The sequence below is a fragment of the Trichoplusia ni genome, chromosome 2, assembly GCF_003590095.1.
Source record: "Trichoplusia ni isolate ovarian cell line Hi5 chromosome 2, tn1, whole genome shotgun sequence".
Taxonomy (NCBI): Eukaryota; Metazoa; Arthropoda; class Insecta; order Lepidoptera; family Noctuidae; genus Trichoplusia; species Trichoplusia ni.
This window is the reverse complement of record NC_039479.1, coordinates 3,167,583-3,182,423: the sequence shown is the minus strand read 5'-3', so window position 1 is coordinate 3,182,423 and position 14,841 is coordinate 3,167,583. Positions and strand designations below refer to the sequence as shown.

Below are 14,841 nucleotides of genomic sequence, written 5' to 3'. Positions count from 1 at the left end.
ATATTTTTGACAATTTATTCATCGTTGAATGATTTTTCTCTCGTCTGAATCTCACGGTAGCTTATCTAAACAAATGAAAGTTATCTACGCGGAAGATGCTTGCCGATGAGTGTTTACGTGATCACAGTAACATTATCTATCTCTTAAACATTAGACGAATGGTCTGGCAAATCTGACTCGACCTGAGAAAGTACAGGGACAGGGGCCCAGCAACCTATCACAAAGACCTTATGTAAGATTGTTAGAGTTGTGGGAATGAAGCTGCCGCGAAGAAGAATGAAGAATTATATTTTAAAATGTGTTGATCGGTCCTTAGAGCAACGGAATCTTGAGTATTCTGGAGTAAACGAAGAAATCTATTCCTATAGATGGCAAGAAAATATTACAGTACCTATCTCGATTCGTTTGGGTAAAACCAACCATAGAAGACGTTAACCTAACAGACAAAAGTAAGTCAAAAGAAAGTGTTGGTCTAACTTGCACACACAGTGTTCAAAACAAATGATTGCGGATCAAAATTAACTTATACTTAAATACATTGACGTCAGGCAGTAGGGTCTAGCGCGACCAGGAAGCTTATTGTCGTTGAGAAAATGGGAAGCCATTTTGCTTCTACAACTGCAAAAGGTGATGGTGGTTCAAATAGAAACTTAAATAATTAAGAATATTGGGAATGGGTACTCTTGCTTTTTAATATAATAATATACTAAAGTCACAGCTTCTTATACAAAGGTAGATACTGCCACAATTGGCGTACATATAGGTAATCTTCCCATAAGAAGTGATCCTATGATTCAGTTTTTATCTTTAGAGATAGGAACGCAAAAATATCAATTTTAATATATTCGTCTTGTCAAGGACAGTATGATTCATCCTAGGTTTATTGAAATCAAACGGAATAAAAAGCTTCATTATAAGACATACATAATCTATTACACAGCTTCAATTGCCAAACATTTAGTATTTACGGGCAATTGTAGTAGCCCCTCGTTTTTTGAATGAACGAAAATGACGGAATAGAACATGGTTCGTGGATAATTAAATTGTGCAAAATATTATCTACCATTGTGCTTGGAAAGATGATAACTAAAAATCTTTGTCACGAAGACTACGGTTTATCAGGGAATGCAATGCATTAGACATCCAAGTATATAATACCTACGTTCATCAAAACACAAAGTTCTATGCTTGGTAAGTACCTACTTGTGTCTCTCAGGCAAGATTAAAACGGTAGAGTCTACATGATCTTTGTTGCTGTTCTACCTACACAAGGTGCTGTAGAGATCCTTTGCTGGATACCAGGTTATTGAATAGCAACTTATAGCGGTAGACTTACTGAAATAGACCTTTCTCTTATGAAAACGAACATACAAAAATGTTTCCGAAAATAGTGTTTATTCGAAGGTGATACTGATAAATCTCTGTGTTTATCTAGCATTGCCCCACGAAGGATGTAAAAATAGGCCTTTAAAGAACTAGGTACCTACCTAAATAAAGTATCTAGCTATGGGAATATATTATTAAATCAGATTTTATTGCAAACAACCTTTATTTTTAAATATTTTTGTTTAATTTACAGTATGTATGCAGCATCAATAAAGAGAGATAATAATCTTGCTAGTCATGGTTACTTTCTACTTACGTAGGATTCGTTTGTTTAATGGTATGCAATTGTCAAATAGTTGTACAACTGTCACCAAGTTAAACAATAAATTATAATACTTAAGACATTTACTTAACTTTTATTAATATCCGATATTGGCTTAAAAAATAATAGTTAATTAGGATGGCCTACATAGAGTAATTTAATAGCTATTCTTTATACATGGTTTGATAAATATTTATAAGCGACTCTATCTAGGTTTTTATATAAATTTTGGTGTTGTCTTTTTTTATTATTTTGTGAAAAATTGACAGCTAGTAACACCGACAAGGGAACTTTGCAAGGGAAACATAACAAAAATATTGACAAATGACAACACTGATAATGTCAGGTTTGTTGACAAACATTCACGAAAGCGAAGGAATTCTAAAGGGTTCTGGAAAGACTTATCTAGTTTCTGGAAATTATGAATACTATCATTACCTTTGCGATGGATTTGACGACAGAGTAAGACTCATTGTTGTTTTGTTATAAAATGTTGACGTGTCTTTGAGGTTATGTTGATACTCCTTTTTATTTTTTAATTTTGTTTTTTTAGGGTTGGGGTTGTGGCTATAGAACCTTACAAACCATATGTTCGTGGATGACAAACAACCATGGTTGTGAGACTAAAGTCCCATCTATAACAGAGATACAGGAGATATTGGTGCAATTAGAAGACAAACCTAAAACATTTTTGAAGTCAAGGCAGTGGATTGGGAGTTTTGAGGTAGAAAGTGGCTTACATTTTGTAAATATGCATCAATTTACATAAATAAAACACAGCATTTATACAGGACATAATTGACTCGTTATCTTACATATCTTTTATCTTACATAAAAAAAATATAAACCAATTTTGACCTCCTATTCAGACATCTCTTCAAATTAGTAGGTACGAAACTTATTTTTCGTTTCAATTACATTTACACAGTATATGGGTTCAGGGTTGCTGAGCTGCTATCCAGATGGCTTAATATGTGCAAAATTATTGAAACATTTTCTGACTTTTCAGGTATGTCTGGTAATAGACAAATTATATGACATTCCCTGTAAAATAGTGCATGTGAACCATGGAGATGAGCTACAAACTATAGTAGATGTGCTAGTTAATCATTTTGACAAGTTCGGCAGCCCTGTGATGATGGGTGGGGATATTGATGCCTCATCCAAAGGAATTATGGGCATCCATGTTGGTCCTAGAGATGTTAGTCTATTAGTTGTGGTAAGTATATATTAAAAGAAGAATTCCTGTACCTATATCATACTTAACTGATCAGAAATTGAATAATAAATAAGAAGTAATAGTGGTAGTGTTGTTGAATATTTAAAAAATATTTTTTTAAATGACTCCTGGTCTGAACCTTTAAATTCTTTAAACTAAATACTATTATTATATTACTACTTTACACAAGTAATACCTATTTCATTCCTTAACCAAATCAAATATGTTAAAAGTAATCCATAAAGTATATTTTGTTTAATAAAAATATTTAAACATAGAATAAAAGCTCACTTTTATTACAGGATCCACATTATGTAGGAAAAGAGAAAACAAAGGAGTTTCTATTTGACAAAGGCTGGGTGAAGTGGCAGCGGCTCACAGACTTCCTGAGCTCTTCATTTTATAACTTATGTTTACCCCAAGTGAAAGCTAGAAGCAAAGCTAGTTAGAACTGGGTTGATATTCGAATTGTGGTGCTACAAATATATTATTTACATGAAACCAGTGTCTTATTATCATAGCATACATAAAATGTTATGTATAAAATGAAAAAATAAACAATGGTTCAGTTTTTATCGCTTCAATTAATAATTGTACAGTTTAGCAACTCAGCACTGTGCTTCACCACAAAATGCTGGCAATAAATTGTACAGTTAATTGAATTAGGTGTCAATTAGTTCATCCAGGAAACATGACAATAATACGTTGTTTTTTAAAGTTGTATAATATGTCAATAATTTAAAATAAGTGTCACACATCTGTTAAGAAGTATTTACCTTCGTAAGCTGAGCGGGTCTAGGTCAGTGTGTTTAGTATAATGATGACACATCCTTGACGAATTCTTGCTCTTACGAGTAATTCCCATAATTTAAATGTGAAATAAAACCAACATAATTTATTAATCAGTCTTTATTCAATAATTAAATCTAATTAAAAATCTTAAGAAACAAGAAAATAATAATACTGCAAACAACATAATTATGCTGACTAGACATTAGATCACACTTATAATACGATTTATATTATTACGTGTAATCAACTTAAAAGTACATAACGTTCTAAGGTTTCGACTCGATCGAAGTCAAGTCTTTGTATTTTCAAAACTTAACAGCGGCAAACATCTTAAGAGGAGTTTGGATATGTGCAGTTTGGTATTACTGAAAATTGGTGCGAATTAAAAAAAAATGCATTATACAGTTTCAGACAGGGCAGTGTTTGAGATTTCAGCATCTTCTTAAGCAAGTATTGCCTGTTTTAGGAAAGCAGAGGCATTTACAGTAGCACTGTTGCAGATACTATTCTGCAACAGCCTCTGTAGATACATTATCTATAGAGGCATTTTCAGTATCAAAAGTTTTGCCGATGTCTTTATGAACATTGCTAGACCAAAATCCAGACTAAACTAAAAACTAATAATAGCAGTCTTACCGCCGTCATCACATACCTATCTATTCAAGTCGCCATTAAGTATAATGATGTTTTCTTTTGTAGTCAGTCAGCGACGTTCTTAACGGCTATTATCGATATCGTCCGAGTTAGAAATAACACGTCATGCAAGTAGTGTCAGTTTAGTCAGTGTTCATGATGAGACAGACTCCTTGCAGGATCCAGTGGCTGCAGTGCTCGGCAGTCCACAGGTTAGAGTTGAACACGAGGCCGACGCCCATCGCGTCGCGGCGCCGAGACGTCGTGTATACCGGCGTGTGCAGGGTGTTCTGATCGGAGAAAAGGGTTTATAGTTATTACGAAATATTTTAAGTCCTATTGAGTATAAAAAAAATCCGGACGCAAACACAGCTTGTAGAATTTAAATTGTATTTATTTTCAAAAGATGCATTTTCTTATTTACTGACCGCCAAAAGTCAACAGTCACGGTTTCTGAAAACTACTGATTATCGCTATCGTATGATTGCGTAAGAACAACAAAGATTTGTAGACAAACAAACTACCTAAACAAGATAAACTTTGACCTTGAATGAATTTGGAATGTAGGTTATCGATACAGAGGTCACGGTCGCGGGTACTTCGAACGTGTTATATGAACGAGATTTTGACGAAATAAGAATAAAATAGTTTTGGGTGGACTTGCTTTGGAACTAAATAGTAGGTAAAATCGGAATAACAAAACAAAGGAAATTCTATCCATTAGGATAGCTGCTAACTGGCTGCATAGTTCGGTTAAGTAATCGAAGCCTGCACTCATGCTAACTGCGTTGATTTATTGGGGGGCAATTATTGAAATAAAAAAACCTTATCATAAAAAAACCTATAATAGTAGATATCTATATAAGACAACATGCAGCATAATAATAACTTAAGATGGTTTGTACAGCTGTTGCTCTACAATAGGTACCTATGCGTTGCTATGCATTTCTTACTAAATTGTTCAGCTGTATAATAAGTAGCCTACCTAATAAATGCAGCTAAAATGCATATACGTCAATCCATAGCAAATAATGACTTGTAAGTACGGGTAGGTATCTTTTAACTACGTCATCAATTTAATTTTACCACGAAATAAAACGCAAAAACCCCGCTGTGCTTATTATTATTGTATTTAACTAGACTGCTCGAATCAAGTTTGGCAAAAAGTGCTGTTACTGCGAGTCATTGGCTTATGCACGGGGACATCCCTATTATGACGACAATAGAACAATAGACAAGATGATATCAAATAATAAATAGAGGCTTATCATGAGCTAATATCATATGTTATTTACTACTTAAATATTACAAAGACAAATGTTTACGAGCGTGTGTTTGTTAGCTCTTCACGTTTAAACGGCTTGGTCTATTTTTGTTTTGGACAAAGTTGAGAACCTACTTTTTGCCCCCGGGTGACATGAAATGGGTGTAGGGGGTCGATTAGTTAGTCTACTTTTTTAATTGCTTTAAAAAAAGTACAACGGTAACGGTTGATACAACGGTTTACACGTAATTACCGGGATCACTCGACAAGTTTTGGACCTAACTAGAGACCTAAATTAGGTACGAAATGGCAAGGCAGCGTGGAAAGCGTGTTAAGTCAAACCAACTGGGCGTTCCCGATAAATACTTTTGAGTGAACCGTCACGATAGTTACTATAAAAAATACAACGAATATGTGTATTATCTCGTATACGTACCTGCAGCTTGAGCTTGTGGAACTCGATGGGTATGACGTACATGATGGGCAGCTCGGTGACCAGCACCTTGGGGTGCGAGCGGCGCAGGCAGCCCTCCTCCAGGTCCCAGCGCGCGCCCTCCAGGTAAAGCCCGCGGACATAGCAACCCTAACCAACAGCGGTTTTCACCAAACTTACATGCTTACTTTTTACGAACACTAGGTATCAAGTTATGTGTGAAACTGACTCCCGCACTAAAGATTGTTTCGCGGGAGGAATCAGAAACAGATGTCATGAGCACAAATAACAAACACATCAACCATAGCATAATGTAGATCACACAAATTGATAGGGCCACTCCCGCAAAACGTTATGCTCTACTGAATATCAGTTTAATCTCCATTGACTTTAAGATAGATATTTAAAGGGCTTAGATTAATAGTTCTCTAAGACGTGATTATCCGTCCATATACCATGTTGACAGCGCTTCATTGAGATGCAGAACAGAACTTTTTAGAATAATTGGCGGCAAGATAAATTTATATAATTTATAAGGCGTACCGTGATAGGTCGTTCTTCGATCTCGTCAGCGGAGACCCACTTGGTGACGCGCGTGAACTGCGTGGAGCGGTCGAGAGGCCACGTGAACAGGCGGCACGCGATCTGGATGTGCGCGATCAGGTACGACTCCGGGATGTGGAGACCTGATAACCAGATCACTACTGGCTCTTCCATCGTGGCCTGAAAAATGGAGCTGTGTAGTAAATGTGTTTTGAGGCTATGTAAGGAAATAACTGGTAGGTAAACATAGCAGCGTCTCTGAAAGAAAATTAAAAGCCAGGTAAATGGATTGCGCTAAATGGATATAATAAAAATAATTTAAGTAATAGGTGGAAATGCAGAAGTAAATTTAACTCTTTTCCGTCGAGTAAGGCATTTGCAGTTGTATAAATGGGTGGCTCTACACAACTGCGACGGACTTAAAAGGTATATAAGAGATCCTCAGACGTTCTCTCCCGTCAGGTATTTCTCCCGTTTTTTTGTAGGTATCCCACCTACCAAAAAGGAAGAAAAGGCTATTCAGATTTGTCTGCCACTACCTACGGGGAGTAGGTAGTGGCAAGGAGTTGAGTTTCCATTGGAATACCACCGCCTAATCAATATACAGCAGCTCAGACGTACTTCATTCTTAGCTAAATTCCATAGCGCAAGAACTTCTTAAAACGAACAAAAAGCGATTAACTTGTCACATCTTTTACTGTAACTACAAGAAAACGCCTACCCAGTCAGCATACTGCTTGGTCCGCGCCATGAAGTGGTCCATCCAGCCGCCGAGCCCCTTGCAGGTGGCGGGGGCGAGCGCGCGCCACACGGCCGGCAGCTGCCCGTTGAACATGCAGTACGACACGTTGTCCAGCACCGCGTCCATGCCGATCTCACCCGCCAGGGCCTTGCGGAGCAGGGTCAGAGTGGAACGCATGCGGTCGATGAGGCGGTTGAACCTAGGAGGATGTTTCTTTGTATGTTAAGGCTGTTGTTCCAACCATATTTTCATATCTAGTTTTAAATGGCCGATAAGAGCGATAATGTTATCAAAAATTAAATGTGTTCCTAGTTTAAACTTTTTTTATGAAACCTTCATCCGGAGGTGATCATGGATATTTTAAACAGCACTAAGGTAGATGACATAAAAGTCATAGGTACTCCCCCATGTATGTAGTTTCCTTACTAAGTGTCAATTGTTTGATTGCTTTATGTCTGCGCATAGCGATTAGCGAGAGGCTTTCGAAGACCTCTGTTAAAAACATGCCAAAGACACAGATACTCAACAAGAGTCCGTGGATCACACAAACGCTTTTCCAACGTGAAGATCGAATTCTATCGTGGCCTACACCACTAGGTAATGGGGACTTTGATAAGAAATCTGTGGAGTGGTAACCTTTCCAGCTCCTGCAGCAGCACGACGAGCGTGGGCGTGATGTTCATCTCGAACTGCTTGCGCACGCGCCAGATCTCGAAGGGCACCGGCAGCTTGGCGAGCACGTCCTGCGCTGTCAGGTCGATGAAGTCCTCGCGACTCATAGCACCGCCACTCTCACCTGGTATAGAGTAACTTGTTAAAAGGTAATTTAAGAAAATAGAAGTAGTAGGACTTATAAGGTAACAAAAATGTTTTGATAAATATAATCGTTAATTGTTTAATCGTTTTTACAGCTATGTAGCAGGTAAATGTGAAACACAAATAACTTATAGGCATTATTGTATTATTATGGAAGGATATTAATAGAAGTACGTTATTCCTTAACATCATAACAAAGATGTTCCTAAGCGGTCAACCATTTATTACCACTGTATCATGCAATATCTAAGTACAGATGCTACTATGTCAGAATAGCCCCTAGTATCCTAGTAGACATGCTGAGGATGGTAGGAGGCATTTGCACTTTAGTCTTCTTTCAATAGTTTCCTTAAGGGCCATAAGTGAGTTTAAATCAATATGTATACTTACTTCTAACTACCACTGGCAGCGTGAAATGAAATAAATTATGAATAAACAAACATATCGACTTTAAAAATAACCTATTGTACAATACTTACAGTCCCAAACTTTTACTAGGTAGCGTGAAAATGAAAGACAAAATTAAACATCTAAATACACAATGAAAAATAAATATAATGGTAGGCGAAATGGAACAGTTTGCAGACGTCTATATGAGAAATTTATAATTAGTTACAATTGACGTACGCAAGTTAGTAAATATGTATTCTAGACGTTTACCAGATGTTAAACTTCTTTCTTTCTAGGTACATTGTTTAAAATTATAATGTAATTTACCTACATAAATATATATATGTGTATGGTAAACTGAGAAACAGTTACAAATCAACAAGTCGATAATACCTTATTAGAACGCATTATTCGTTAGAATCCATTTTTTGCTATTATATGTACTCGTATGCGTATAAAATATTAGTTCTATGTTAAGAGGTGTTAAGTAGGTAATTACTAACAGAGGAGTAATACAGTTGCATTGATTTTTTTCTTTGAAAACAACTGTTATATATTAATTATGCTATGCGCTATCTCGGAACATATTTTTACGTAAAGCCCGGTCGTCATATTTATGTTTCTGTTCAAACTCTGAACAAACGACCTCTAGATCTACTAAAATGTGTAACAATGATTTAATAATGAGTAGTACTAACTGGTCTGCGGCTGCAGCTCTATGAGGTGCCCCCACATCTCGCGCACGGCCTGGCTGAAGTAGCCGATCTCGGCGTTCGGGTGCAGCCCGAACACCTCCGGCGTGTTGGCCAGGGGAAGGATGTCTATGAATTCTAAACGAAAACCAATATCCGTCAGAAAATCCTTGGTTAATTATAAAATAAAGTAACATTGACAATACGCACCGCTATGAAGTACGGCATTTGCACTGACTAAAAATCCCCTGAATTCCATTTTTTGCCATTGCCAAGATCGTATAACTTACGTTTTCTTTAAGTTGCGCTAACTGGCGCAAATCTTTATAAAAACTTATCAGGTGAAAGAGTAAAGCCTCACCTTATTCATCCCAAACACACTGTATAAAGTTTAATATCAGTGGACTTGACTAATTATACTGCACCACATAGACTTGTACAAGTAATAGCTACCAATATACTGCTCCTTCTCTCCATCCGGCGGTATGACGTAATCGAAGACATTATCGTGGTAGAAGTGGAAGGGCTGGAACTTGTCGAAGAGGAAGTCGCCGAGGTACTCCTCCATGTAGGTGCTCACTGTGCGCCGGTCGAAGTCGTCGATCACGCGGCCGCCGTACATCACCTGGGAGTTTGCAATTAGAGACATTATTTATACCTCACTTTAAACTTACAATAAAGCCATACAAAAGAACGGAAATAGTAATTCGCGGCATTTGCAGTTAATGTGACAAGAAGTTCAGATTAGTAATCACTATTGGCAGCCGTTACAGTGAATTAAGATATGCTTGGCTCCATGCAATATTTAAATTTAGGACTGAAAGTTTCATTGGTATTTGAACAATTTACTGTTAATAAAAAAAATAACAAAATACATGAAGGCATGATTCATTAAATATAAGGTTTACCTCTCCAAACAGGTACTTGAGCGTGGCCCAGGGTATGGGCCCGTTGACCACGTAGCACCGGTCTAGGTAGCACTGCAGGATCTGCATGCACACCACGAAGTCAGACTCGCTGAAGTCGTACGATATGTTCCAACCGATCTTGTCGTATTTGCGACGTTCCTGCGATATATAAAACTTTTAGTACTTAAAAAAACAACTGAAACGACGAGGAATTTAATGTTTATGTAGCGATCATGGGATCACACGGATGCTTGTTTTGCGCGGGAACTGAATCTGCAACTAGTGTGATGCACATATCGGTTCTAGATGTGTTATTATTAGGCTAAATTTCGTTTCTCAGTCATCAAAACAGAAGCCTTCCCTGTTCAAATCCAATCTCAATATTATGAAAATTAACAATTTAATCATAATAGAGTAAATATATAGACTTTCACTTATACGTTAATTGTTTTGCAAGGCTAATCATAACAATGTTATTATCTTCACTAATAAATTTATCTGAAAATATAATATCTCATCTAATATCTTAATATCATTGTCTTAGTAAGATAGGTCATATCTCAGACTCTTCGCAAATATACAACATATATACCTATATATCGATGTCGACACATATTATGCTTATAAAGAGTGCAAATTAGTCTTAAGAAGTGAATAACAAAACTTTTCCAAAACGATTACGTAAACACCTCCTAAATAAAACATGGGTAAATGAGTGAATAATATTTTGTTCGACGACGTTTGCTTCAGACAAATACATATATTTGTTTATCGTTCAAGGCTACGTCTACGAACACGCCAGCCTTTTGTCTCTCTCGATTTTAAAAACACGAAAAGAAATGTACACAGTGCAAATGCAAACTTACACCATCTGGTGGTATACAATATAGAAATTTCGTGACTCTTTATTAACGTAGAGGGGCAGTGGTTAAAGCATATGACGCTTTTGGTAATTTTTAAAAAGGAGAAAGAAATCATAACATGCTTTACCGAGACTCAATAAAGTAGTTTCAAAATTTCCTCTTAAAACTGCTGACAAATAGTTACATGTCTTGTGTGTTATTTCATTGTACCATTAGTTTAGTTGTTAACCAAAATTCGACACCATTATCCATTGGAGTATAGAATGTCGAATGTCAGCCGGACACCGGTTGGTACCGAAATACATACGCTTAAGAAAACTATTATTTATAGTGATATTATTAAGCTGAAAAGGATAAATATCATGAGGCTATAATAAATGGATCAGAGCAGCAGTTGTTATACCACTATGGAACCTTTTCCCGACTGGTTGGTTATAAGACAAAAATGACGATTGTTACCTGTACGACAGCGTGGAAGAACGCCAGTACGTAGACCAGCTTCTTGAACTGCGGGTGGCGGCACTCCTCGAGCGCGTGCCCTCGCATCTTGAAGTACGTGTTGCGGAGGTTCAGCTTCAGCCCGTTAGGGGGCTCTGTCACCACTGTATAGCAACATAATTATTAGTTGTATCTCTTTTCAGTCACGGAACTTCATGGGAAGAGGCCTGGTCGTTTTTGGAGGCTTACACGGAGATACATGTCCAATATACAGAGGCCTTGTTGAGAACTGTAATCTAAATGTGATGGAGTTTCTACCAGGGGTCATTAAATCCTGTCCTATAGAAGAACAGATATAGACGGCCCAAGGTCGTCCGGCCCACAAAACTATTGTAATTAATGGGGATAAAGCTAATCGGGCTATTGGTAAACATTATTATGTTAAATGTACATTACTGTGCCTCGGCTTCTATTATAATTTTTTACATTTTGGGATAAATAAATAACAAAAATTGAATATAAACATACATCAAAGGTAAGAGGAAGTAACTATATTAAATTGAGTTAGACAATTTCAGGGTCCGATTTAATGCAAAAATTATATAGCTAAACTATCTAAGGTCAAACCACAATAGCAAATGATTACAATATAATTTTATATCATATGAATTTTATTGAATGAATATTTTATAATGACCATGAATCGTCTTGTACATGTCTCGGACAGATTTATTAAAGTTTGCTAAAGTATTGGCAAATAGGTTTGATGAGTTACTGTTTGTTTAACGGCTCGCTATTATTTACGATCAATAGGTAAGCTGTGTATATTGGCAGATTTTTGTTAATTTTTTAGCCTTTTAAAACTGTTAACGTTATACTTGATATAAAACACCTAAGCATGTAACATGTAGCAGTAACAGATGAGCTGAGACGAGCGCAAATCTTCCACCAACGCAAAAGTGACGTCAAGTCTCATGTTTTAAATACATAAATTATGTCTTACGTACATGTAAAACCCTCTTTCCTTTTCGTTCAACATCGCTTCTTTATAATTTCAAGTTTGTTACAATCATTATTTTGCAACCTGGACCGTTACTTCTTAGGTATTTAATATTTGGGTAAAGTCATCATGTACCATAAGGCCTAGGATGCCACTGACCTTTCAACGACCTCTGCAGGATCCCAATAGGGAAGGTGGGCGTGGGGTCGGTGGTTAGCCACAGTCGGTACTCAGGGTGCGGCTTGGTCATCAGCTCCAGCTGCTTCTCCAGCTCGCGCAGGAACGACACCAGCAAGTGGCAGTTCTGCAGGATCAGCCACTGGCCGTGCGAGATGGCGCCTTCGAGGAGAGCCAAGGCCGTCTGTCAATGATTATTCATTTGAAAAGCTATTGACGCATATAGGATTTAAAACAAATGCAAGTGGTAAATCAATTTATACGTTAAACTGTAAACAGACAAAAGTTGCCCTGGAACCAGTTAGGAGCGGTTGGAAATCTTAAGGGTGAGAAAAAACGGGTATGAGCTATTTGCAAATATAATTGAAAAACGACAATATACAAAAAAAAAACACTAAAATATTATTTGGAAATGATTGTTGCGCTTACATTTTATAGACATTCCAAACACAACATCAAGTATATAATTTATCGTTAGTTACAACAACAACATGTTTACTCACGCCTTCCTGTCCCTGGCCGAGAGACAAGTACTTGAACTTGCCGCCGCCGAAGCCGCACCTGTCTGCCAGCTTCATGAGGTCGGCCGTGGGGTCCGAGCCGGGGCTCAGGATGAACACCACCGGGGTGAACGGGGTGGTTTGTTCGAAGATCATGTCGAAACTTGTAACAAATGTTTGGTTTACTACAAGATTAAATCAGGACTAACGTATTTTTTGACAAAAGAATTTGGACGGATAAATTTTAATGTGCTGTTGCACCCGACGGGGTTATTGTTTTCTCACAGATCTGGTCCAATCAAAATGATATGAAATACTTTTGTCACATACCAGGAATTTTAGGTATGAGGATGGGCATAGTATTTAAGCTACTTTTTTAAATTTGTGATGAATATTTCAGCGTTTATAACAAGCTGTGTAACAGCGACATCTACATTTTCACTTAGTACCTACGTGCAAAGTAGGTAAGGTGCTTTTGCAAGTTTAAACTGGAAATTGTTTGATATTAACTATCTGGTCGTCCGAAAGATATCTCTACTACCACAGAAGCTTAAAAAAAAGTATTATCATTATATATCACTTGTTAGGTGAAAAAATGCTTGTTATACCTAATTTATAAAATTCTTGCTACCTATTTTTTGAGGATTTGTTTGTAAATGTTTTGGTTGTACTCATATACAACACAAATGTACACAAGCACTTCATAAGTTCTTTAATCCACTCACCATCGTTCATACCACGTTGCCTAAAGGTCTTTTAAGATTATATTGTTTACCTGATGACGGGCGGCGTGATGTACTCCTCGCCCATGGTGACGGTGATGTAGTCGGTGAGCGCGCGGTAGATGCGGTCCACGCGGAAGCAGCGCAGCAGCATCAGCAGCTCGAAGGGCTCCAGCCGGTCGCGGTACCCGTCCGGGATGTCCGCCGACTCCGGCGTGTCGCTGTCGAACCACTGCCCGAAAACAGAAAATGAAAACTCAGCTTTCGATGTTTAGAAATGGCACAAAGCAATGGCAATAAAAGTGACAGATGATTTGGAAAGGATAACCGTAAAAGGAAAAACTTACCGACGGCAGTAAAAATGTTAAGTTATTTGAAAGGATTCGCGGAAAAACAAAAGATTTCAAGGTGAGGATCAAGTGATTTTTGGTAACAATTCGCCAACGTTCATACCACGTTGTCTACACCGGTTCTCGCCCGATCACCGCAGTTAAGCAACATCGGGCGCGGTCAGTACTTGGATGGGTGACCGCTTGGGAATACCGCGTGACGTTGGCTTTTTATATTTAAACAAGTCAATCATGACATTTTTAAAACCTTCATTTGTGAAGTGTTATTGATAACATTTAAGGTTGCTTTTATTTTGTAGGCTTTTTTATTTGTTAACTTACCTCCTGCCAGGCTTTCAATTTCCTAGAGATATGGTCAGGTAATGCGGAGAACGAGTTCGGGAAGTCCAAACTCAGCTTCATAACGTCTTGCCAACCCTGGGAAAATATATGATTGAACAAGGTTTTTGAGGAAACCTTCCCTTGGGGGAACTTGCTTTTGTGCAGCACTGGGAACAGACACAGACTATAATAATATAAAAAAATCATACGTTTTTATTAATCTATAAAAATATATATTCTAATTAGGAAATTGCAATTCAAAATTCAACCATGCTACTTTTTCATAAAGTCATAAAGAGCAGAGACGTTTAGACAACTATCAGAACTTCAACCCTAATTATGTGCCAATCAAAAATCAACCTTATATCTATAACATAAGGTCAGCGTTAA

General features: G+C 37.4%; 2 protein-coding genes and 1 non-coding gene across 3 annotated transcripts in view; 2 read left to right on the top strand and 1 right to left on the bottom strand.

Annotated features, from left to right (window-relative positions):
* Nucleotides 1-1,905: 1,905 nt before the first annotated feature.
* Nucleotides 1,906-3,368, top strand: LOC113503537 (probable Ufm1-specific protease 1). Its single transcript, XM_026885570.1, has 4 exons — nt 1,906-2,110; nt 2,202-2,372; nt 2,658-2,867; nt 3,170-3,368. Exons 1-4 carry the CDS (start codon nt 1,973-1,975, stop codon nt 3,314-3,316), a joined length of 666 nt encoding a protein of 221 aa, XP_026741371.1. The 5' UTR covers nt 1,906-1,972; the 3' UTR covers nt 3,317-3,368.
* Nucleotides 3,369-3,813: 445 nt separating this feature from the next.
* Nucleotides 3,814-14,841, bottom strand: part of LOC113503530 (dynein heavy chain 10, axonemal) — a 65,269-nt gene continuing 54,241 nt past the window's right edge. The window contains exons 81-93 of the mRNA XM_026885562.1: nt 14,452-14,547; nt 13,834-14,012; nt 13,062-13,221; nt 12,541-12,742; nt 11,403-11,545; nt 10,081-10,239; nt 9,626-9,797; nt 9,179-9,310; nt 7,911-8,070; nt 7,254-7,473; nt 6,533-6,712; nt 5,993-6,139; nt 3,814-4,582 (exon numbers count right to left, since the gene is read on the bottom strand). Coding sequence (XP_026741363.1) covers nt 4,436-4,582; nt 5,993-6,139; nt 6,533-6,712; nt 7,254-7,473; nt 7,911-8,070; nt 9,179-9,310; nt 9,626-9,797; nt 10,081-10,239; nt 11,403-11,545; nt 12,541-12,742; nt 13,062-13,221; nt 13,834-14,012; nt 14,452-14,547 — 2,097 coding nt within the window. The 3' untranslated portion in view covers nt 3,814-4,435. The remainder of the gene's footprint in view (nt 4,583-5,992; nt 6,140-6,532; nt 6,713-7,253; nt 7,474-7,910; nt 8,071-9,178; nt 9,311-9,625; nt 9,798-10,080; nt 10,240-11,402; nt 11,546-12,540; nt 12,743-13,061; nt 13,222-13,833; nt 14,013-14,451; nt 14,548-14,841) is intronic.
* LOC113508604 lies at nt 14,220-14,338 on the top strand. The gene has a single exon (XR_003402039.1). It is a non-coding gene; the product is annotated as a 5S ribosomal RNA (ribosomal RNA).